The following is a 25,358-nucleotide window of genomic DNA, read 5'->3' on the forward strand; positions in this document are numbered from 1 at the left end:
CCCTAGTAATTGACTCTTCCACCCTGGGAAAAAGCTTCTGACTATCTACTCTGTCCATGCCACTCATAATTTTGTAAACTTCTATCAAGTCGCCCCTCAATCTCCGTCACTCTAGTGAGAACAATCCGAGTTTCTCCAACCTTTCCTCATAGCTAATAACCTCCAGACCAGGCAGCATCCTGGTAAACCTTCTCTGCGCCCTCTCCAATGCCTCCATATCCTTCTGGTAATGTGGCGACCAGAATTGCAAGCAATATTCCAAGTGTGGCCTAACCAAGGTTCTATACAACTGCAGCATGACTTCCCAGCTTTTATACTCAATACCCCTGCCAATGAAGGCAAGCATGCCATATGCCTTCCTGACTACCTTATCCATCTGCGTTGCCACTTTCAGTGACCTGTGGACCTGTACACCCGGATCCCTCTGCCAGTTGATGCACTTAAGGGTTCTGCCATTTACTGTATAATTCCTGCCTGTATTAGACCTTCCAAAACGCATTACCTCGCATTTGTCCGGATTAAACTCCATCTGCCATTTCTCCACCCAAGTCTCCAACCGATTTATATCCCGTTGTGTCCTTTGACAATCCTCTTCACTATCTGCAACTCCTCCAACCTTAGTGTCGTCTGCAAACTTACTAATTAGCCCATTTACATTTTCCTCCAAATCATTTACATATACTACAAACAGCAAAGGTCCCAGCACTGATCCCTGCGGAACTCCACTAGTCACAGCTCTCCATTCAGAAAAGCACCCTTCCACTGCTACCCTCTGTCTTCTATGACCAAGCCAATTCTGTATCCATCTTGCCAGCTCACTTCTGATCCTGTGCGACTTTACCTTCTGTACCAGTCTGCCATGAGGGACCTTGTCAAAGGCCTTACTGAAACTCATGTAGATAACATCCACTGCCCTTCCATCGTCGATCATCTTTGTCACTTCGTCGAAAAACTCGATCAAGTTAGTGAGACACGACCTCCCCTTCACAAAACTATGCTGCCTGTCATTAATACGCCCATTTGCTTCCAAATGGTAGTAAATCCTGTCACGAAGAGTCTTCTCCATAATTTCCCTAGCACTGACGTAAGGCTCACCGGCCTGTAATTTCCTGGATTATCCCTGCTACCCTTCTTAAACAATGGAACAACATTGGCTATTCTCCAGACCTCTGGGACCTCACCCTTAGCCAGTGAGAATACAAAGATTTCTGTCAAGGCCCCAGAAATCTCCTCCCTTGCCTCCCTCAGTACTCTGGGGTAGATCCCATCTGGCCCTGGAAACTTAACCACCTTAATATTCTTCAAGACGCCTAACACCTCTTTTTTTGATCGCAACATGATCCAGGCTATCTACACACTCTTTCCTCAACAAATCGACTGCTAAGTCCTTCTCTTTGGTGAATACTGATGAGAAGTACTCATTTAGTATCTCTCCCATTCCTTCTGGCTCCACACACAGATCCCCACCTCTGTCCCTGAGTGGGCCTACCCTTTCCCTGGCTACCCTCTTGCTTTTTACGTATGTATAAAAGGCCTTGGAATTTTCCTTAATCCTGGTTGCCAATGACTTTTCATGAACCCTGACTCCTTGCTTAAGTTTCTTCCTACTTTCTTTATATTCTCCACGGGCTTCATCTGTTCCCAGCCTTCTAGCCCTTACGAATGCTTCCCTTTTCTTTTTGACTAATCTCACAATATCCTTCGTTATTCAAGGTTCCTGAAACTTGCTATACTTATCCTTCATCCTAGCAGGAACATGCCAGTCCTGAATTCTTATCAACTGACGTTTGAAAGCCCCCCACATGTCAGTTGTTGATTTGCCCTCAAACATCCGCCTCCAGTCTAGATTCCTCAGTTCCTACCTAATATTGTTATAATTAGCCTTCCCCCAATTAAGCACCTGAACCCGAGGACTCCTGTTATCCTTATCCGCCAGTACCTTGAAACTTACTGAATTATGGTCACTTTTCCCGAAATGCTCCCCTACTGAAACTTCGACCACCTGGGCGGGTTCATTCCATAATACCAGGTCCAGTATTGCCCTTTCCCTAGTAGGCCTATCTACATATTGTCTCAGGAAGCCCTCCTGGATTCACCTTACAAATTCTGTACCATCCAAACCCCTAGCACTAAGTGATTCCCAGTCAATATAGGGAAAGTTAAAATCACTCACCACAACAACCCTATTGCTTTTACATCTTTCCAAAATCTGCCTACATAACTGTTCCTCAATCTCCCGCCGGCAATTGGGAGGCCTATAGTAAACCCCCAACAGTGTGACTGCACCCTTCCTATTCCGGAGCTGTACCCATATTGCCTTGCTGCATGAGCCCACTGAGGTGTCCTCCTCTAAATAGATACAATAATTTAGCAGTTGTCTAACTACAGTATTGGGGACCATTTGCAAATATTGTCACAGTGCTGAGGATTCCCTCCACTAGCTTCCCAAAAAACTACTTTTCAATTATTATAATGAAAACATGCTATTATTTCAGAAATCATTTTCACTTTTACATAATGCTGTCTCAAATGCCCATAAATCTGACCTCTTTGCCCTCTTAGAGTCCCTGTTTGAAAATCTATGCAACAATTCATGAAATCAGTTGAGTTTTTAGTGACAATTAATATTCAGCAACAGTATGTGTTTAAAACTACAAACTCCTCCATGTAACCATAACCTCATGATACGAAACTTGGAAATGTAGTAAAATATGAGGAGGATAATAACAAACTTCAGGAGGAAACGGGCAAATGAAATTTAATGCAGAGAAGTGTGAATCCTATAATGATACAGCACAGAAGGAGGACATTAGTTCCGTTGTGCCTGTTCCAGCTCTTTAATAAGACAATCTAATTGGTCCCACTCATCAATTTGCCCCATAGCCATATAATTTTTTTCCCTATAAATGAAATGATACATTTTGGTAGTAAGAATAAGAAGTAAGCGGTACAATTTTCAAGAGGGTGCAGGAACAGGGAACTGCGGTTCTAAGTGTAGAAACCTTTGAAGGTGGCAGCACAAGTTAGGAAGGCTCTTTTTTTAAAAATAGGATCTTTGGCTTTGAGGAATCTATTACAAAAGCAAGGATGTTATGCCGAATCTCTAAAACACTGGTTAGGCCTTGGCTTTCTATATTTTGTTCAGTTCTATGCACTGCAATTTAAGAAAGATGTAAAGGTCTTGGAGTAGGTGCAGAAGAGATTTACTAGAATAGTGCTAGGGATGAGGGACTTCTGTTACGTGGAGAGACTGGAGAAGTTGGTGATGTTCTCCTTGGGGAAGAGAAAGTTAAGCAAGATTTGATAAAGGCGTTCAAAATCATGAATGGATTTGATAATGTAAACAAGGAAAAACGGTGGCAGAAGGGCCAGTAACCAGAGGACTCCGATTTAAGGCCATTGGCAAAAGAACCAGAGGCAAGATGAGACCTCTTTTAATGCAGTGGTTTTTTTTATAATCTGGAATGCTCTGCTTCAAAGGTGATGGAAGCAGATTCAATGGTATTGAAAAGGGAATTGGATAAATATTTCAAGGGAAAAAAATTACAGGGGTGGGGGATTAATTAGACAGCTTTACCATATAGCTGGCAAAAGTACAGTGGGTCGTATGGCCTCCTTCTCTGCTGTACCATTCAACGATTTGGTGATTTGTATCTCAGGAGTCTTCCAGGAATTCACCTTTGGCCCACTTACATATTTTCCCTTGGTGAAACTAAATCAATTTCCATGAAGTTGGATTTTCATGTTGGGCTTAGGAAACGTAAGTTGGGCCATTCCCCAACTGCAGAAACCAAGCCTGTCACCTCTGCACATAACATACCATATTTCTATCTCCTGGAGACATGGGTGGGCAGCATTTGGGTTTCCCGACTCGCAAGGCAGCATCGGAAGAGTATGAGTGCCATTGCAGGCTGATGGGAAGGACCACCTCTGTTTGCTCAGACACTGGCCCAACTTTCCAATATGGCCCCTAGTCCTACCATGCTCACTTGCCCTCCATGAATCCTCAGAAGCCATGGGAAGTCTTTGAACTGGACATGGAAGAAGTACACCTCTAACAAATCTAATGGAACTGTCACTCAAAAACACAACCATTTACACTGGGGTTAAAAACCCACACCCAATGAGAAAAACTTAAATCCACACAAGTCATTGTGTTGTAAAAACAAACATTTGTTCAGTAACCACATTAAAGATCCTTTAATAATCTCTTAAAACTGTCAGTCAAATTGTCTACACAACCCCCTGCATGAACTAATCAGTAATCCAATCTGCATCATAAACCTGCTTGTAAGAAAGCATTAAATGCTCATGAGACAAAATCCATTGATCAGCTTCAACCCAAACTGGTTATGTTTTTCTGGTCATGATGGGCCAGTCCCATTGGGCTTGTTGCGTTCAGTTGCTCTGTGCCATTTGGCTCCAAGCCATATCCTGGGCCATTGAGAGCTGCCGAATGAAATGAGACTCCAGAGCTTTGCTTTAATTCAGGGTTGGCAACCAAACGCTCTGCACGCCCTGTACTTTCATGCGATTCAGACCCTCCCCTCACAGGCTGACCCACAAATGGGGAATTTTCCCTGAGTCTCTTCCCTTCCCACAGCCTTTCGGCTGATGAGTCTGGAGCACTCTCGCCTTCTGAAGCCCAGTCTCTCCCAGGCCTTTGAGGACTTGCCCGGCTCCTCAAATTGCACCCTTCTCACACATGCTGCTCTCTCCTTGACACCACACCCCCCCACAACACCCCCCCCTCAAACTCACAGTTCCTCCAATACAACTCCCCCTCTCCAGCACTTGTTGCTTCTCCAATCATATATTCCTTCACTCTTGATCTCAGTTTTCTCCAATCACAGCTGCACTTTTCCACTCTTTCCAGTCAGTTGCACTTTTACTTTTAGGGTTTGAGCTCGCTGTTGTCAGCGACCTGTTTAGCACAATACATGGCACATTCCAGATGGCTGAGCAGCTGCGTACCCTCAGAACTTAGAGGGAGCGTTGCAGTGTTATATAAAAATGTTCATGGAATTCATTAATAATTAATGAACTCTTACTTCTCTTGGGTAGATCTAGTAACCTGTATTTTGCAACTGGTGACTGCCCTGGAAGATGGGAATTTCTAAGTCAATAGTATGAATAACACATTCATGCTCAATGCTTGTTGTCTATTTTGTTGGCATTATAACTAGTTTGAGGCATGAGTCAAATAAGACAAAGAATCTCATATCTTTATAACGTTGCCTTAATGGAAGGTGGCATGATGCTTAGGGTAATATGGTAGTGTGTTGATGTCCCCAACCCTTTAGTTTGTGAGCCCTGGTTTATATATTATCTTTGTGAGTTGCATTGCCTTCTCAGGTCTGAACAATTTTTCTCTCTTAATTGATCCATTAACTATTAATTAGCCATTATGCTTTGCGTGAATGCTGGTGGTGGAGGGAGTTGAAAGTTCTTGTTTTGGGGGTTGTACTCACTGCTTCAATGAAAGAAATGTAATTTACTGAGATTTTTGAGCAAATATTAATGTTCTGAAATAAAAGATATGTATAGATATTTTATTTTTTTTTTTGTTACAGGTCCTCCAAGCACAACTGGACGCATTACTGCAGGGTCAGGAAAGCATCAGGAGTAGCTGCAACTTCACTGAACAAGCTCTAAACCATGGGACCGAAACAGAAGTTCTTTTAGTTAAGAAGCAAATGGGTGATAGGTTGAATGAACTAGCTGTTCAAGAGTTTCCTTTACAGCCTCGAGAAAATGATCAGCTGGAGTTTGTGGTGGAAACTGAAGGGCTGAAAAAATCCATTCATAATTTAGGTACCATAATCACCACGAATGCAGTAGCATATGAGACTGTTGCGACAGGTGAGGGTTTGAGACAGTGTGTGATTGGCCACCCTACATCTGTTACTATAACAACAAAGGACAAAGATGGAGAACTGGTGAAAACCGGAAGTGCATGCCTAAGTGCTGAAATTGCATCTCCTGATGGTAGCGTGGTTGATGGGGAGATACTTGACAATAAGAATGGCACCTATGACTTCCTTTATACCATTCAGAAAGAGCAGAAGGAGGGCGACTTTACACTCACTCTCAGACTTTATGATCAGCATATTAAAGGAAGTCCATTTAAGTTAAGGGTTGTCAAACCCACTGACCTTTCTCCAACATCTGATGGAGTCAAACGACGTGTGAAGTCACCTGGCAGCGGACATGTTAAACAGAAGGCTGTAAAACGGCCAGCTAGCATGTATAGCACTGGAAAAAGGAAAGAGAATCCAATTGAAGATGACTTGATCTTTAGAGTTGGTATGTAGAATTTTTAGATTTTTTCCTCTTTCTCCTCTGCACACCCTCCCCCCACAGTGCAGCCTGGGGAGAGGTTTGAACAGCACCAGTTTGCAATCGCACCATATACCTGAGACATTGACCTGGGAATTGGTTGAAAGGGGGGCCTCGGGCTTCATCTGCATGAAACCAGTGAGCTGCGGGCACTGATCAGGTGTCCTGATGCAGTTTGCTGCCTGGGGCCTAAGGAATTATGCCAAGCTGCCTTTTGACTCCACGGAAACTAATTACTTCTTTTCATTTTTACTTACTATTTTCTGAAGACCTGGAATATCTAGCAGTGCATGCATGGTGCATAATTCGTCCTGTCAATTAACAGTTTTGTTTCCGGGTCCTGCAACAGACATTAAACCCTGATTTGCATTTCCCAGATGCTTCATGGCTGCCCTGACTCAGCTGTCAATGTGGCTGTCAGTGCACTTCCAATAGGAGAGACCAGGCACAAGGGTTTGTAACCTGAAATGGGTCTTCCCAGCTTTTATCTAGTCTAAAATACAGACACAATGGGAAGAATTTCACAGACCCCCCCACCCAGCTGGTGTTTTTACAGGTTGGGGAGGGGTACTTGAAATTCACTGGCTTGCGACCCACCACCTTCCTGCTCACCCTGAGCTGTTCCCCATAATATGATGGGCGGCTAAGGCTTCAGCCAGTCCGTCCACCCTTAGGCCTATTAACGCTTTTAACTGGCCTCATTCTGCCTCCACCACCATAATATGGCTGGGGCTGGGGGTGGGGTGGGGTGGTGGGGAGGAGGGTGGGTGGGGGGTGCTGCTGGGAGAAGGTGGAATGAAGAAAGCCAGCCCACTCTTTCACAACCTCAGGCTTAAAGGTGGGAAGGCAAGAGGATTACCTCCTTTGAGGGTGTGCTGTGCCCATCAGGGATAACCCCCAAGTTGGTATCCCCTTTGTTCCTCCCCTGGTATCCAGAACCCAACCCGTCCTTCCCTAGGGTCCCTGATTTCTCTCTGACCAAATGCCCAGGAATTAGCTGTAAGTCCAGCATCCATGTTCTTCTTTCTCGGAACTCCTTGTAGCCCAGCAGTGGGCACCACTGAGTTATGGCGCTGCTGGCACTACTCTGCTTCCAGCCAATCAGATTGGCTGGCAGTTCTTGAGGGGCAGGACTTCCTTTCCCTGAGGGGCAGAAGTCTCACTCTCGGCTCGTTAAGGGCAGCTGAAGGACAAGCATTTTTGAAGTCAGTCGGCCCAAGACCAACTTTTTTAACTGAGGGGGGGGAGGGGGGCCAAGAAATATGCCCCCCCGGAACATAAAATTCACCCCAATGATATTCGATTCTTCCCTCAACTCCCTCCTGTTCCTCCAATCTCATCAGTGTAATATTGCCCCATCCAAACACTTCATCCCTCCTGGCTCTGGTCTTTTGTGCAACTTCCTTCCCATTCCCCCCACTTTACCCCCATTGATAGTGGATCATTCATAGAAACTAGGAGCAGGAGTAGGCCATTTGGCCCTTTGAGCCTGCTCCACCATTCATTATGATCATGGCTGATCATCCAACTCAATAGCCTGCTCCCACTTTCTCCCCATACCCTTTGATCCCTTTCACCCCAAGAGCTATATCTAACTCCTTCTTGAAAGCGTACATTCAGCTGAGTGAGTTCTACTTTCTGAAATTCAAAACATACACCTTTCCATTCCCCTCAGTTAAACTAATCTTTTGAAGCTTTAGATCACCCTTCTTAATCTCTCCCACTTTGGCTGTTTGGCAGTTTTTCTTGTGTGAAATCCCTTGAGACGTTCTTTATGTTAATGATGCCGCATAAATGTTGGCTGACAGTAGCCATGGTAAGAATATTAATTTATCAATGACTGAACATCACTATGTGGTCTGAACTACACTTGCATAGTGAAACAAATAATAGATAGTTTTAGACAATGAGCATTAGCAAATTAATGAAACATATAAGTTTCTGAGAGGGCCTGACAGGGTAGATGCTGAGAGGCTGTTTCCCATGGCCGGAGAGCTTAGGACTAGGGAGCATAGTAAGGAGATGGCAACTTTGGACTGAGATGAGGAGAACTTCCTTTACTTGAGGGGTTGTGAATTTTTAAAACTTCTCTACCCCAGAGACTATGGATGCTCAGTCAATGAGTACAGGATATGCAAGGCTGAGATCAATAGATTTTTGGACTCCAGGGGAATTGACATATTTGGAGAACAGGTGGGAAAATAGATTTGTGGTTGGGGATCAGCCATGATCTTATTAATTGATGAAGCAGATAGAGGGACTGTAGGACCTAATCCTGCTCCTATTTCTTAAGTTCTCCTTATCCTTACAACTGAGTGCAAGGTGCAAATTCTGACCTGATCCCGAGATATTGCTTTGTTCTGCTACATATCTAGAGATTGGCACTTTGGCTATGATCTGACCAGATAAAATGTGTGCAATGCAATGTTGAATTTAAGTTGAATAAATCCCTTTTCCTACAAGTAGCTATTGTCTTCACCAATGATTAAGATTATTCATGAAAGCAGATCTGAGTCAATATTTAAAAATCAGTTCAAATCAAATTATATGCTTCAGTGATAGTGTATCAAATATAGCCCCTGAAGCTCCATGGTGTGATTTGATGCTTTTGCTACAGTGGGAAATTCCTTGGACTTGTAGCTTGCTTTGCTAAGTTACATTGAAGAAAACATGGATGTAAATTTTCACTGCGCTGCACTGTTGGCAGAGAGGGAGCTGCTAATGGGATGTGGGCGTCGCTGGCTAGGCCAGCATTTATTGCCCATCCCTAATTGCCCTTATTCAGAGGGCATTTTAAGAGTCAACCTAGGGAGCACAATCACAGCGTAAGATGATGTGGGTCTGGGGTCACATGTAGGCCAGACCAGGTAAGGACAGCAGGTTTCCTTCCCTAAAGAGACATTAGTAAATCAGATGGGTTTTTACGACGATTGGCAATGGTCATCATCAGACTTTTAATTCCAAATTTTTATTGAATTCAAATTTCACCATCTGTCATGGTGGGATTCAAACCCAGGTTCCCAGAGCATTACCCTGAGTCTCTGGAATACTAGTCCAGTGACAATACCACTATGCCACCACCTCTGAACAGTGTATTGCTCTCTGTAAAACTGTAGGATGTTATGAATGTGGAGTCACTAATAGTGTTTTTTCTGATTTATTTGAGTGTTTTTCTCCCATAAACATTCTGGTAGAAGTGATGCTTGCTTAAGAATATGCTGTGGCTCCAGTTAATGCAACATTTGTCTTTCCAAATAAAGGTGTGTACACTTCACAAGTTTTGTTTTATTGCAGGAACAAAGGGAAGGAATAAAGGGGAATTCACTAATTTGCAGGGAGTGGCAACATCCACCAGTGGAAAGATCATGATTGCAGACAGTAACAATCAATGTGTGCAGGTAAGGGTATATTGTAAAAGGTTTTCATTCTTATGTTGTGTGTCCTGCTCTACTCTTGAGTTGACAATATGTACTTGCATCAGTATATTCTTCTGAATTGTTAAATGACTTTTACAACATTCTCCTGTACAACATTCTCAAGTCAACACACCTTGCAGCTCCAGGCATTCTTCTCTCTCTCCAGACACCTACTTGAACTTTTGCAATCCATGTGGTGTAGGTACACCCACAGTGCTGTTAAGAAGGGAGTTCCAGGATTTTGACTCAATGACAGTGAAGGAACAGCGGTATAGTTTCAAGTCAGGATGGTGTGTGGCTTGGAGGGGAACTTGCAGGTAGCGGTGTTCCCATGCATCTGCTTGGTGAATTGCTACAATGCACCTTGTTTATGCAAGGCCATTTGCAGACTCTTCCACTGAAAGTCAGCAGCCTTCCACCAGCCACGTGTAGTCACTGGGGTTGTACTGTGTAGGAGCACTAGGTCAAGCAAAGACACTCTCAAGACAGGCACTCGGGGAAACATCGAGTGAATAGGCCAGTTTTTTATATTTCAGAATTTTGGCCTGGAGGACACTGGTGGTCATAGCAGAAGGCATGGAAAGATGTGGAAGATAAAAGCAAAAAACTGCGGATGCTGGAAATCCAAAACAAAGACAAAAATAAAAATACCTGGAAAAACTCAGCAGGTCTGACAGCATCTGCGGAGAGGAATACAATTAATGTTTCGAGTCCATATGACTCTTCAGCAGAACTAAGGAAAAATAGAAGAGAGGTGAAATATAAGCTGGTTTAAGGGGGGATGGGACAAGTAAAGCTGGATAGAGGGCCAGTGATAGGTGGAGATTGACAAAAGATGTCACAGACAAAAAGACAAAGAGGTGTTGACGGTGGTGATATTAGCTAAGAAATGTGCTAATAGGTGACATTAAGGGTAGAAAGCAGGACGAGTAAGATAGATAGCCCTAGTGGGGGTGGTGTGGGGGGAAGGGATCGAAATAGGCTAAAAGGTAGAGATAAAACAATGGATGGAAATACATTTAAAAATAATGGAAATAGGTGGGAAAAGAAAAATCTATATAAATTATTGGAAATTTATGGGGAAGTGTTGAGTAGCGGCAACATGGAGATGAGATTTTAGGGGACTGGATTCCCAAGTAGCTGCTCGTGGAAAGCCCATCTGGAGCAACCAAGGATCTTGGATGCTAGCTGTTCCTCTGCTGCTGCCTCCACCTGAGGTGCCGACTGGTAACAGGGGCTGTGCCCTCGTGGGAGCTGGGTTGCAAAGGATGCAGCTGACCACCACAATTTTGGAGACATATCCTACATGTATTGGAGAGCTCCTCCACCCTCACTCCACCACCTCCACAAGAAAAAGTGAAGAGATAGTGGGACTAATTAGAATGCTGTGGGTGATCCTTCTGTGCTGAATTGTTCTATGATTCTGTAGCCCCCAATTTGGACAGCAGGCTTTTTGCTGACACGCCTTCAAACTCTCTGACCCCTTTGGCAAAAGTCCAGCACCGCTCCCTTCTGAATCCAACAACTTCTCAGAGCTCCTCCATCAACAGTGAACACAGTACTTCTATCTCGCAGCAGCAAATGAAAGTCTAAAGGACCTCAAGTGAAAGTCTGACGCTGATGCCTTTAAGTAGCAGAGTGGGTGGGGGTTGGGGGTTGCTTCTCGAATGCATGTTCAGCTTGAAGAGTTTGAGGAAGCACTAATAGAATCTGTAAGGTTCAAAATGGAGGTTGAGTGCCAAATCAGCATTGGACACTCTGTTTATTGTCACAGTCTACCCTGCTTCTGGTGCATGAATAGCACACCCACACTAATGTCCTTACAAGCATTGTGTGCTGTGCCAGAAGTGGCCAGAAGCAGATTGGCCTCCATTTTGCAAGCTTCAAGCCACCATAGCATGGCACTATGAAGCCAAATTTTGCATTCAATTTGTTCAAGCTCACAAGCATTATTAACAATAAATATGGGATTAATTGTGTAGAACTATTTAACTCAAAGTAGTATTCCTATAAGGTCTCTTCAAAATGGGCATCTAAGCAACAATGTTGTCATGGTAACTTGGGACCAAATTTCCAACATAATTCGATGGCTCTTACTCTGGAAAGTACTACTTATGCCAATATTTGTTAACGAGGCTTTTAAAAACATTATCACATTTTCCATTTTAAGTAAAATAGCATTTGGTAGAATTGACCTAGATGATGTCCTTGTTAGTAAAGTATAGGCTGATAGCCATGACTCAACATCTCAAGTCTATTCTCAACCTCCATTTTGAACCTTACAGATTCTATTAGTGCTTCCTCAAACACTTCAAGCTGAACATGCATTCTGGTTTAGGCCAGGTTGATAAATTATTGGGGAATTGAATTGTGAATGTACTACACTAAGTGGGTTTTCCTTCTGTAGTGATACAGATGATCATTCTGCTTCTTTACACAGCCTAACCGATTCTACTTAAAAAAAAATACAGATTACAGTATAAATATTTTTTTATAAATGACAAAATATAACATTTTGATTCATAACTTCAACATTATACAAGATGTAATAAACTTGTATTCTAGATTTTCTCAAATGATGGACAATTTAAAAACCGGTTTGGTGTTCGTGGCCGATCTCCTGGGCAGCTGCAGCGTCCAACAGGTGTAGCTGTACACCCAAGTGGTGACATCATCATCGCCGATTATGATAACAAGTGGGTGAGCATTTTTTCACCGGATGGGAAATTCAAGGTGAGCAGGTAGTCTTTGTAGTAAGCTAGTTAATTAACTGAGATGTGTGCACGCTTGCATGTAAATATGGCTAAAATGTTTGTCAAATATTCTTGTTCATTGTTCATTTAATCTATTTTTTAAAAAAAACTAAACGAGTCCTCGATGAATAAATCAATCAAGACAATTCCCGTCTGAGCCGTGCACAATGCAATTGTAACTTCAAACAGGTAATAATTGGTGCAATCTTTGGCCCAGATTTTCTGATCTCCAGATGGTTGGAGACCGGACGTACCCCGGAAGATGCGCTACGGAACCCAACGCAAGGACTCTGTGGGGACTGCCCGGGATGTTTGAATTTCGGAGGGGCAATTCACCTGCTCCCTGGGACCCTCCAGAAAAGTCTCCAACTCTGAGTTACAGTCGGAGACTTTGGACAGTTCCGACTCACTTACCAGGATGGTTACGCAGGAAATGCTGGACAGAGAAAAACCTAGTCTAACTCCTGGGTTACAACTCACCCCCAAATCAGTTACACTGTTTCCATCCCCCCACTGTCTCCCTTCCTGCGCCCTCAACTCACTCTGACATGATCTGACTAGCCCCATCAACCCAACCTAACTAGCCCCCAGCACCACCCGATTTTCCCCCCACCGACTCCTCCACGACCTGATCTGACCAGCTCCCAACCTGACAACCCCAATGACCCAAACCAACTATCCTCTGACCCATTTACCCACTCAGCCACCTGCCATCCAACCCACCTACCAACCTGCCATGCTACCCGCCTTCGTCCCTACCCTCTTACGCATCTAGCTCACACACCCTGTCCCCTTACCCACTTAGCTTACTTGTCCTATCCCTTTATTCACCCTACTCCTTACCGAGACCAATACAATGTGAGAGAATTTCTAGTTTGTTATGTGATGTGTGGCAAAAGTCATATTTAAATGGAGCCTGTTTTGAGAGATTTGCATTAAAGGGGTTTTAGGTTAATACATAATAGCCCAGATCTTCCATGCAGCGGCAATCATCATCAGATTGCTTCTCCATGCAAACCTTTCTACACCTCTGCTGCTCCGCATTTCGTGGTGGTCTTCCAAGCCCGGCTTCTCCAGAAATGCTGAGTGCAGCATCCATCGAAGAACTCCATCATAGCTCAGTAGCGTCAGATGAAAGACAGGACAAGCTCCCTTTTTATGGCACTAGATGCTGTGTGGTAAGTTTAACGATCCAGTGTGAATGTTAGTGAATGGGTGAATGTTAGTGAATGGGTGATTGGATGAATAAATTAATGGGTAGGGTGGCTGGGTGAGGTGGCACATAGGTCGGGTGGTAGGTTGGTGGGATGACAGGTAGGTTAGGTGGGTTTGGGGGGTAGTCAGGTTGGGTGTTGTCGTGGTTGGGAGATGTAGTCAGGTTGGGGTGGTAACTGGGGGGGGGTCGAGGTTAGTCAGAAGGTCAGGAGAGGTGGTTGGGGTCAGTGTAAGTGACTGGGGGGTCGGTTCTGTGCTTACTAAGATTTTTCTTGGGTAACTTAACATCTCTTGGGTAACTATTGAGGTGAGTACGTCGGAACTGTCCGAAGTCTCCAAATCTAACTCAGAGTCAGAGACTTTTAAGTAGGGTCTCTTGAAGCAGGGGAATTGCCCTTCGGAAGTTCAAACTTCCTGGGCAATTCCCAGGGAGGTCAGCATGCCGGGACTTGCACGGGGTTCCAATCTAAAGACCCGAAGTTCTGGGCCAACGTGTTATTTTGAAATTAAATTCCATCTGAGGAAACGTACTGAGTTTAGAAAGGGAAGGATTTTATGGAGCCTACAAGAACGGGAAACGTGGCGTGCAGGGTGACTTAATTAGGTGGGACGGGAATTTTCAATTTCCTGATGGCAGCTTGAGATGCAGAGATAAAGTCAGCGGCATATTTTCAAGCCTCACACCAGCCTGTTCTGGGTTCATACTAGTGTAAAACCTTTTCTTAAAATTACATCCTACCTTCAAGATTAAGTTTGCAAAACGTGAGAATCTCGTGGCACCCAGTTCAAAGGCAGTGTGCACTTGTCAGCTTTGTGCGTGTGTTTAAGGTCTGCGGTTTTCCTTGTTCAACTCTGACACAAGGGAGGGGAGTGGGAGAGTGGACTCTTGCACGGAGGCTCGTAACCGACAAGGTCAGTGGTAAGGGAGTTGTGGAGCGGGGTCAGGGGCATGAAGAGGAAGGGGCTGGTATCCTGGGTGTAGGGAGAGGGGAGGGTGGGGTGGTGGGGTTAGTCAGTCAGATAAGAAAATGAGGCGCATAAAGGGCTGTTTCAGTACTGTCCAAATGTGTGTCCATCTCAGAGTGTTGGCTGACAGAGTCCTTATAGAACATTGAGTTCACCTCCTACACTTCAATTATCCCTGCTGAGAATGATCTCGGACAATATCCTTTACAATGCATGAAAGGCAGGGCCAGCTGAGCCTGCAAATTCAGCCATGCTCCACAGAGTGGCGAGTACAATGCTGGACACTAACATGAACATTCAATAAAGAGTGAATGCAAAAACGCAACATTGTTTCTCCCACAATAAAGGAAATGTCCGTAACTCCACTGTAACCATCAGTGCGTGCCAACCATGAGGCGTGCCGGTACATTTTGGCCCTCTGACTAGGCTAGTCTCAACAAATAACAATGATGTACATGAGTAAAGTGAAACCAATGTAATGTGAAATTTAATTTTGAAAAACATCAGTGCCATCTTGTGCTCTCAATAAGTCTTGTGTTAATGGCAATGTAGTTGGGCAGAAAAGTTGTGGCCATGATGCAGACTGTCCCTGTTTAGTAAGGAGACTCTTTAAGAGGCCACCCATAGATGCAGAATAGTTAGTTGACAGCAGGTTTCACCAATGAAAGCTTCCCCCACTGCTAAATTGCATGCACGCTACTGGCACTTAGAATTTTAATTGTAATTGCATGGCAAAGAGCAAAAAGAAAGAAAGTAGAAGTGGTGCACAGTTATGGTTACAACATCGGGAATGACAAGCTTTTGACAAAATCCCAGCCAGAGAGATCAAGACCTTGCAGGGCGGGGAAGCTGTGTGCTGCTAGTTTGAGTTTTGAAACCAACCAAGAGGTTTTGTTATTTTCTTCAACCAAAGGAAGGCTGTAAGAAATTCTAGTTGAGGCATGAATGCATGCAGCCTACAAAAGGGAAGGCTAGTTTCAAGGATTGTAAGTGAGGTTAGCTCATTAGCAATTGCATCATTTTTATTGTCCATGTTATAAGGAGTGATACAAATAGGTTGTATTTCATGATATCATATTCTGTTCATTAATATATATTTATGTAAAATTTATAACTTACAACTGGTCTCTTCTCACTAGAATGCTTATCATGCATAAACTTTATCATTCTTTGGTCTGTCTCTCTCCTTGTTGTGTACCTTTATAAAACAGAGTATATTGCCAGTAACGTTTCCCACATTTGATTATTAAATATAAACTTTTGTTAGTATGTAAATGGTGGTGGTGGTGATGGGGGAGTGGCTGCACAGAGCCATCTAATTGCCAGAACCTGGGACTGCATTGTGACAAAAAATTGAATGGAGAAATTATGACATACCAATTTACAATGTTCAGTGTTGACACAGAAGTGTGACCAGAAATAGTGACAAGAAACAGGGTTTGTGGGCAGGATTCAATGCATGATTTTTAGTATTAGTTATATAGATAATTATCTAAATATTAGTTAAGAAACTTTCAGAGGTAGGGGTAAAGTGGAGACAAATGCAAGATTACAATATTCGGTATACACAAGGATACTTGTAATTTGATAATATTAAGTCAAGCCTGAAATTTGAAATGCCTGTTTTCTTTACATTGGCTGTTTTCAGAAGTCAAAAGGCCACATATCGTATGGCTCAAAAAGAAACAGTGGAAATGATTTACCTTCCCCCTCATCCAAGTGCATGTGATATCTTCTTAAGTTTCCCCTGTCCAGTCACATATGAGGCAGACAAAGCATATGCTTTTGTCTGTTTCCACTGCTCATTTTTCCTGTAACAGGTCACCAGCCTGAAGCCAGAGGCTACGTAGCTTGAGGGCGCTACTCTGCATCAAGCATGGCTAACCAGGAGACTCTTGCTCTTACCACCTGCCATAGGCATGTTGAAAGGATTTTCAGGCTGATAATCAACCTGATTGGCTGCATTATGAACACCTTCCATGGTCATCCATGGTTCACGGAGGCAGCTGCACATGTAAAAGTGCAGCTACCTTCAAACACATCCAATTTTCCTAACTGGAATATCCAAAATATGACTTGTGGGTTTTAGACCTTTCAGGAGAAGGTCTACCCCAAGTTCTTTGGAGAGGTTGGGTACCCTCTTGGAGAGGTCAGGGTGCCCTTTGGGACTGTAAAATTAGACATGAATGTGTGTAAAAAGTGGATGAACTCACAGGGAACTATCAAATTAATTAGAATTGTCAAGGCATTTAAATCTCCGGCCCTCTAAATGTTTAAAACAAAACATTCTGGAGTTAAAAAAAATCTTTGCTTGTTATTTCATTCTGTTGACATAAGCCTGAGGGTTATAATTATAGGATTTGTGCTGCATGATTGATTCTACAACCTATCATTATCACACTGGGTGTCTGTCAGTTCACAGCTTGATTGATAGCTCCAAGTGGTTATAAAGACTTTGTGGGGCTATGACTACAAATGCTTGATTTTACAAGGGATCAAGCACTTAAATGAAATGTTTTTATAAGGGATTATGTAATTGAAAGAATGTAAATGTATTGAATGCGTTTTTATGAATGAGAGTGTTTTATATAAAAATAAAGTTAGCGATAGATACTTTATTTTGTTTCATCTCACCTTGGCTCCTGAGGTCTGCCCATTGTGGATACTGGATCAATTGGTGTGTAAGGGCAAAGGGTGGTGTGTTGGGAGCATGGGTTGTCATAGGGGATATAAAGGGCCTGGGGTGTGGGTAGAGGGGCATAGGTTGGCATGGAGGCTATGATGGGCCATGGGAGTGTGTAGACTGGCATAGTTTTGGCATGGATGTGGCATAGGGAGTGTGTGAGGGGTGAGGACTGGAGGGTTGTTTTTGTTTCTTTTTTTACACCTTGGACAAAGTCCCAGATCACCAACGCCTGCCTTTTGCACATTCCGCCTCCACACCCGGCAGCCCCTGTGACTGCTTGTGAACTGTTCCCAGGGGCAGTGGGTTCAACTCCTGTTAACACTGTTCCCCACCCCCATTTGGGGCACTTCCTCCTGAGTTGGGTTTGCAGAACTGGGAATTTTCCTGACTCCTCACTCCTAACTCGAGCAAAAATTCAGGCCTTAACCTTTGATAACCCTTTATTTTAATGTAGATTAACTTGTCTTCTAAGCAAAAGAAACTTCACTGCACAATTCCCCTATCAAGATTCTGAAAAGGTGGATCTTTTTCAAATTCCAGGTCTTAAGCTGGTTTTCCCAACCATTGTTTCCTCAATTTTCCTTCCCTGGAAAAAATAAAGGTAAGTTACTCTGAGGTCAGCTGTGCCTCTCGTCTGAGTCAGGAGGTTCTGGGTTGAAGTCCCACTCCAGAGACTTGAACACAAAAATCTAGGCTGACACTCCAGTGTAGTTCTGAGGGAATGCTGCACTGTCAGAAGTGTTGTCTTTTGGATGAGACATTAAACCAAGAACTCAAAAGCTCTTTGAGTGGATGTCAACGGTTCCTTGGCACTATTTTGAAGATGAGCAGGAAAGCTATCCCCGGAATCCTGGTCAATATCTTTCCCTTAATCTACATCACAAAAACAATTTATTGGTTATTATTACCTTGCTGTTTCTTGGACCTTGCTGTGCACAAATTGACTGACCATTCCCTCCATTACAGCAGTGACTAACTTCAAAACTACTTCATTGGCTGCAAAACACTTTGGGACATCCAAAGATTGTGAAAGACACTATATAATTGCAATTTTTTTTCTCTTTAGGTGTTTCTGAGCATTTAACACCATGGCATTTTTTTATGCAGCAAGTTATGATCCGGAATGCACAATTTAAAAGTGTGGTGGAAGCATATTCAATAGGAATTTTCAAAAGGCAATTGGATAAGTGCTTGAAAAAGAGAAATTTACAAAGGAGATTGGAAGTAATTGGATAGCTCTTTCAAAGAGCTGGCACAGACATAATGGGATGAACGGCACCATTCTGCACTGTGATTCTATAATTCTAACGTGAACAAAATATTTGCCTCACATAATATATCTTTTTTAAAAAAAGCTTTTCCCACATCCTTTGTAAATTCAGATGCATGGTTGCTAAAATTTTCAAATTATTTTAAATACCCAAGTTACTATTTTCAAATTAGTCAAAGTAAAATACAACTTTATCTATTGACAGCAATTATAACAAACCATAATTAGACATCAAGGCAGTGCACTGTTCTGGAACTCCACTGCAGTAGGATTACGTCCATCCCTGAAATTCCTCAGTCTCACTGTGGCACTTGCGTCCTAATGACTGCAGAATGACTTTGGAAATTCTGCACATCCATCTGGCTGAGGGGAAAATTGGAGAATAAAAATATAAAACTACTTTTAAAATGATTGCATTCCATTCTCTCCTGACAGACCAAGCTAGGTTCTGGGAAGCTTTTGGGACCAAAAGGAGTAGCAGTGGATCGGAATGGTCATATAATTGTGGTGGACAACAAGGCTTGCTGCGTCTTTATTTTCCAGCCTAATGGGAAACTGGTGACAAAATTTGGTAATCGAGGAAACAGTGACAAGCAGTTTGCAGGTACACTTGATGGTAATACTTGAACCCCCTTTCTTGCCTCTTCTGCACACATTTGCATGAAGACTTAGCATGGTCAAATCTTGATGCATAAATTGAATGCATGCTTGTTCTTGTCCTAAACACGATGATAACTGCATGATTCCTGCCAAATGTACTTCACCAGCTGTCATCTGTATTAGATGAATAAATCCAAAAAAGATACATGTCAACTAAAGGGTTGCCAAAAATTCATAAAATTGTGTTCTGGAGAGCAAATCAAGGGGGGAAAAAAAATCCCATATTTAGAGCTTAAACAGATTCCTATTTAATGAGTCAACATATATTTTGTGTCTTATTCTAAAATGAACCTGGCAATGAGTAAAATCTTGGTTTTGTTTATAAGTCTCTTGTGACATTCTACAAGTCTGTTGTTCGACTTGTGCTTCCTACCAAGGGACTTTCCATTCCTATAACTAGTGCATGCCTCTAATACTACTGAAATTGCAAACTTTCAACATGGGGATATTCTGGAAACGATTAATAGTCGTATCCTTATGCTCTGTGCCATCAGTTCAATAATCTTTTAGAGCGTAAAGGGTCTAGGTGGTGGAATGGAACTTGTTCTTCTATGTCATCTGGTGGCCTACTGTGGCATCTTTATTTTTATAACAGTAATTGGCATCTTAAGTAGTGTTATATCTTGCCAAAATGTGCTTAAATTTATGATAGATCCATTTACTTTAATATCTTTACTTTTTTTTTAATGCTGGCTCCATTATTGTTTCTAACACATGCCTTTACCTTCCTCTGTCTGCATCGCTCTCTTTTCATTGTTTGAATTTGCTTTTTTTGTATTTATGTGGGGATTTTGTGGTATCAATGGCTGATATAATTGTTTGAACTTTGTTTTTTGATATCAAATTACAATGTGTATACCATGATTCTGGGGGCATTCTCCAACCATTTACTAAATAGTAAATTCTGCTCAACATTCCCTCCCAGCAAAAAATATTATATAGCCATTTCCTTTTGTAAACATTATAATGTTAATTGTTGGGAACTTTCCGTGATTGAACTTTCAATCCAGAATATTGACCTGAAGAAGTACATTGCTTTATATAAAATATATATTCATTTATTTTGCTTAATTTGTTTTTTTCATTGGATTATTACAGTTTCCTGAACAGTTTTTTTGCACTTTTCGACAGTTGACTAGTTACCCTGTTTGGTACTTGATGTGTCAAACCTCTTAATAAGTACTTTGTGATTGCTGGGCAAGAACCTAGTGATCTTATAGCATAGGGATACTAAGAATACCCCTCCAAGAGAATTGAGAAGCAATCTTAGGATCAATGCTAAAAGCAAAATACTGCAGATGCTGGAAATCTTGGAATAAAAACAAAAATACCTGGAAAAACTCAGCAGGTCTGCCAGCATCTGCAGAGAGGGATACAGTTGACGTTTCGAGTCCGTATGACCCTTCATCAGACATTTTTGTTTTTATCTTAGGATCAATGTTAGTTAAGCTTGAGCTTTTGGTTTGGTTTATTAATATGAACATTGACTTATTTAGGTTTTTGCTTTACAAATGCACACAGGGGTGACTTTTTTCACTTCCCTTTCCTAGAAATGGTTTAATTATTTTGGTTTGGTGTAAAGGTTTTCTGATGATGCTGTTAGGAGAAAGTAGTGCTTGCTGCATGACTTTTGACAAAAAATATTTTCTTTGAAGTAGTATATGAATGATTTATAGAGAGGAAAATTAATTTAATCCACATATAATACTACAGGATCTAATACCCTTCAGGTCAAACTAATTTTGACATTTTTTAGTTTTCTTAAAGAATGACCAGATTTACCAATTTTTATGTCACAAAAGAATCAAGTCTCCACTTATCAACCATTTCTTGGACATTCCACACAAGTTACATCCTCATGATGGTGATAAACTAAATGCTACATTAGATCTTCCACTGATTATGACCCTTTTAAAAATTATGCACCTCACATTTGGAATTTTTCAATTTCTTTGATGTTGCAGTTGCCCTTTTGGCATAGGGTACATCTATTCTGCAGAGCTCTGACAGGCTTGCTATTTCCAGGGTCAGAAACTACATTCATTGTGATGCTAAATGACTGTTCAATAATTAATGAGTTTAAAAGATTTCATGAAATGTAAAAGAGAAAGAAGTCAGGCAGAAACCAATCCACAACAATTACACAGGCAAAAGCTGAAGTTAAAAGTTGCTGGCCTTTAGACTTCTTTCGGAAGTGCTAGTTGATCTTTCCAACCAACTGACATGTACTACACTTTTTTTCATTAATCAAAGTAGAGGGACCTGGATTACTAACTGACACTGTTCCAGGTCTTTGTAGAACCGCAGAAATTACCAGCATAGAACAAAACTATTCAGCATATTGTGTCTGTACCAGCTAGAACAATCCAAAACTAATCTCGATCCTTCGTTATCTCCCCTAAGGGCCATTTTTTAAAAAAACGTTTCAAATATTTATCCCATTACCCCTTTTGAATAAAATGATGGTTCTTTCCACGAATGCTCCTTTTGACAAAGCAGTCCAAGCTTCAGAAACACTTGAATATTTTGATTTAGTAACAGGAAAGGATTTAAATTCCTTTCCAAAAGAAATCGGGCCTTTCATTTTGGATTGAGTTTGTTCAAATGCAAATTGTTGGAAATGCAAGTTCGGTTCCTCCATGCAGATTTTATAGAATAGGAAGTTCCATGTACGAAGATAATTTTATTTTTCATCTGGTTATCATCGATTTGCCTATACCTATAGTGTTTCAAAAAAAGCAACATGTGGTTAGTGTTAGAATACATTTTGTGTTCAGAATCCAAACCCATTATTCAATGTTTTCAAAGAAAATTGTTCTTAAAAACATATTGACAATATTGTTAATTTTCTGCCTTTCTCTTTCAGGTCCTCATTTTGCAGCGGTCAACAACAATAATGAAATCATTGTTACTGATTTTCATAACCATTCTGTTAAGGTATAGAAAACTTTACGTGTTGGTAATCTGTTAGGCACACCTTTTATTAAGGATGACTAAATGCAGAGAGCTGTTGTCCAGCTCCTTTACAAAGTGAAGATTTCATTAGGTAGAAGGGTGAGCACTGGTCTAAAATGGAAACCCAATTGGCTGTTGTGGGTTTATTCACAGAATGCTAAATTGACCTTCTGTAAATTTTGGTGCAGATGAGGTGATGGATGTCATTGTTCATTTTTTAAACCTTAGTCAATTAACTGTTAACACGCCTTAATCCCAACTTTAATGCCCCTCTGCTTCAGTTTTTAAATTCTATTTCTCATATTAACCATCTTTACAGGCTGAGAGATTGGCAATTTGTACTGGATTAATGGGCAGTGTAGCTATGCACCCAAAGATACCAGGAAAGAATTAGGATGGTCCTCATTTATTATACATAGGATTCTTGCAGTTCACAGAAAGAAAGGGGGAGCATTTCATTCCATCCTTAAGGACTGGTTTGAAACCTGGGTCTCAAAGATGAAAGGACAATGTGTTATGCAATTTGCTGCTTTCCCCTTCCAGCTTGATTTTTAGCAAGTTTAGATTTAGGGTTCCAGTGCCTTGTTTTGTCTCTTAAATCTGTTGTATTTTAATAATTGGGGACAGTGCCACTGTACTTCTATTAGGTGATGTGCAGTCTTTATAGGGAGGTTACATTTAAGTAGTATCTTTAATAATTGACTATATTGTATCTACAATGGGGCATATTATAGTCCAGAGTGAATGAGATTTTATCATGCAATAGGGTGATTAGAAATACACTATCTGATTTACAGCTCTAATTCTGCCATCCACGGTGTCATACATTGGTAATACAACACAGCTTTTATTATAGAGCATCTTTAATATAATAAAATATCCCAAGGTGCATTACAGGAGCATTATAAAACAAAATTTGAAACCAAAACACATAATGGGGCATATGACCAAAAGCATGGCCAAAGAAGTAGGTTTTAAGGAGCATCTTAAAAGAGGAAAGAGGTAGAGAGATGGAGAAGTTTAGAGAGGGAATTCTAGAATTTAGGGCTGTAGTAATTATGGTTTTGTTAAATGTTGGACTGTACATTTAAGAATAGTCTGTGATGTAAGATCACATGATCTGTGTAAACCAATGCGTTAGCAGCATGGGCTACCTCCACAGTCAGTGTAGAGGTAGAGATGGAGTTGAAAGCACATGTGTAATTGCTGTTGGCTGTATTGTAAATAAACCTACTGTTTCCACTTAGAAAGTTGTCTGCAGATCAACTCTATTACAAATAGGTGACAAGGCCACAATACAACAAGGGCCTAGGCAGTTGGAGATATGGCTACAAATAGTGAATCAATTTAAAATTGGGTTGCTCGAGGCCAGAATTAAAGGAGTACAAATATCTAGGAGGGTTGTGGGGCTGGAGAGATCAAAAACAGGGAGAGACGTGGCCACAAACAGATTTGAAAATGACAATGAGAGTTCTAAAATAGTGACATTACTTAACCGGGAGCCAATGTAGGTCTGCGAGCACAGGGGTGACGGGTGAATGGGACTAAGGCCTAAATGTTTGGGTGAATGGAGAAGGTCCTTGGCTTAGGCAAAATAGTGCTGGAGGCTTCAATCCGAAAGTCCTGTCCCTGAACCCGGCCCACATCATTCTTGCAGGGGGCTGGGGATAAGTGGAGAAAAGGGGCAGGTTGCACTTTGCATATCTGTGGTTCACATGTTAAAAGTGCAGCTGTCTTCAGTCGGTTCCAGTTTACACTAGTGGGATGTCTGAAACATAGCTTGTGCACTTTAGACCTATCAGGAGAAGGTTTAAAGTTAGCGGAGATGTTTGGAGAGAAAGGATACCGGGACACCTTTGGGATACGTGAGGTGCCCTTTGGGAGAGGTAAGGTGCCCTTTGGGGGTTGTTAAAATTAGACAAGAGTTTGCGTAAAATGTGGATAAAAACTGTCAAGCTCATTGGAGCTGTCAAGGGTGCTGTGAAGGCATTTAAATCTCTTACTCTTTAAATATTTGAAAAATACTGTGTATAATGTTTTTAAAAAGCAGTGCTTGCTATTTCACTGTCTGTTGACATAAGCCTGATGGCTGTCATTATAGGATTGGTGCTGCATGACTGATTTCACAACCTATCATTATCATAGTGAGGTGCCTGTCAGTTCACAGTTTGATTGACAGCTCCAAGTGCTTATAAAGTCTTTGAAGTGGGACTATGAATACAAATGCTCCTTGTCATAAGGGTAAGTGATTGAAGGAATTTACATGTAGTGAATGGGTTTTTAATCAATGAGAGTTTTTAATAGTGAATTCATCAATAAACCTTTAGAACTTTATTTCCTCTCAGCATGGGTCCTGATGGATACTGGGTAAGTTGGCGTGGAGGGTGTAAAGGCAAAGGGTGTTGTGTGGGGACATGGGTAGGCATTAAGTTGGCATAGGGGCAATAAGGGACCAAGGGGGTGGGTGGGGTATAGATTGGCATGGAGGGTATGAGAGTCCATGGGAACCACAATGGGTTGGTGGGGGCATGAGGTGGCATCAATGGGGCATGGGGTGAGGTTGAGGGCTAGAGGGCTTTTTTTATTCTATTGTTTTGTCTTTTGCAGCTGGGACAAAGTATCAGATCACTGAGGTTGGTCTTTTGCCCAGCCCGCCTCCACACCGAGCAGCCCCAGCTGCCTCCAAACTGTTTCTGGGGTTGGTGGGTACAAGTCCCATTACACCCCACCCCTCCGGAATGAAAACCTGAGCCTTTGGGGCTGTTTGTCAAAGTTGGGTACATGGTACCGAACATTCTCCCGACTCTGTGCTCCTGATCCAGGTGTGAAAATTCAGGTCTTCATGTAGGTTAGAAAATGGGCAGCAAAGATTTGGATGACCTCCAAGTTTACACAGAGTAGAAAATGGGAGGCTATCCAGGAGTGTGTTGAAATAGTCAAGTTTCAAGGTAACAAAGGCATGGATGAGAGTTTCAGCAGTAGTTGAGCTGAGGCAGGGGTGGAGTCGAGCAATGTTAGAGGTGGAAATAAGCGATCTTATTGATGACACAAATAAACGATCAGAAGCTCACCTCAGGTTCATATATGACATCAAGGTG

At 42.0% G+C, this 25,358-nt stretch overlaps 1 protein-coding gene across 7 annotated transcripts in view; it reads left to right on the plus strand.

Moving 5' to 3' along the window:
- Nucleotides 1–25,358, plus strand: part of trim2a (tripartite motif containing 2a) — a 179,660-nt gene that overhangs the window by 148,910 nt on the left and 5,392 nt on the right. For 6 of the 7 annotated variants that reach the window (XM_078541539.1, XM_078541557.1, XM_078541546.1 and 3 more), the window contains exons 6-10: nucleotides 5,574–6,306; nucleotides 9,634–9,737; nucleotides 12,321–12,488; nucleotides 19,081–19,261; nucleotides 22,172–22,242. In XM_078541539.1, the coding sequence (XP_078397665.1) occupies nucleotides 5,574–6,306; nucleotides 9,634–9,737; nucleotides 12,321–12,488; nucleotides 19,081–19,261; nucleotides 22,172–22,242 (1,257 nt within the window). The remainder of the gene's footprint in view (nucleotides 1–5,573; nucleotides 6,307–9,633; nucleotides 9,738–12,320; nucleotides 12,489–19,080; nucleotides 19,262–22,171; nucleotides 22,243–25,358) is intronic. The other variant, XM_078541584.1, reaches the window with a different exon arrangement.

This window comes from Cetorhinus maximus, chromosome 1 (genome assembly GCF_964194155.1).
Source record: "Cetorhinus maximus chromosome 1, sCetMax3.hap1.1, whole genome shotgun sequence".
Classification (NCBI taxonomy): Eukaryota; Metazoa; Chordata; class Chondrichthyes; order Lamniformes; family Cetorhinidae; genus Cetorhinus; species Cetorhinus maximus.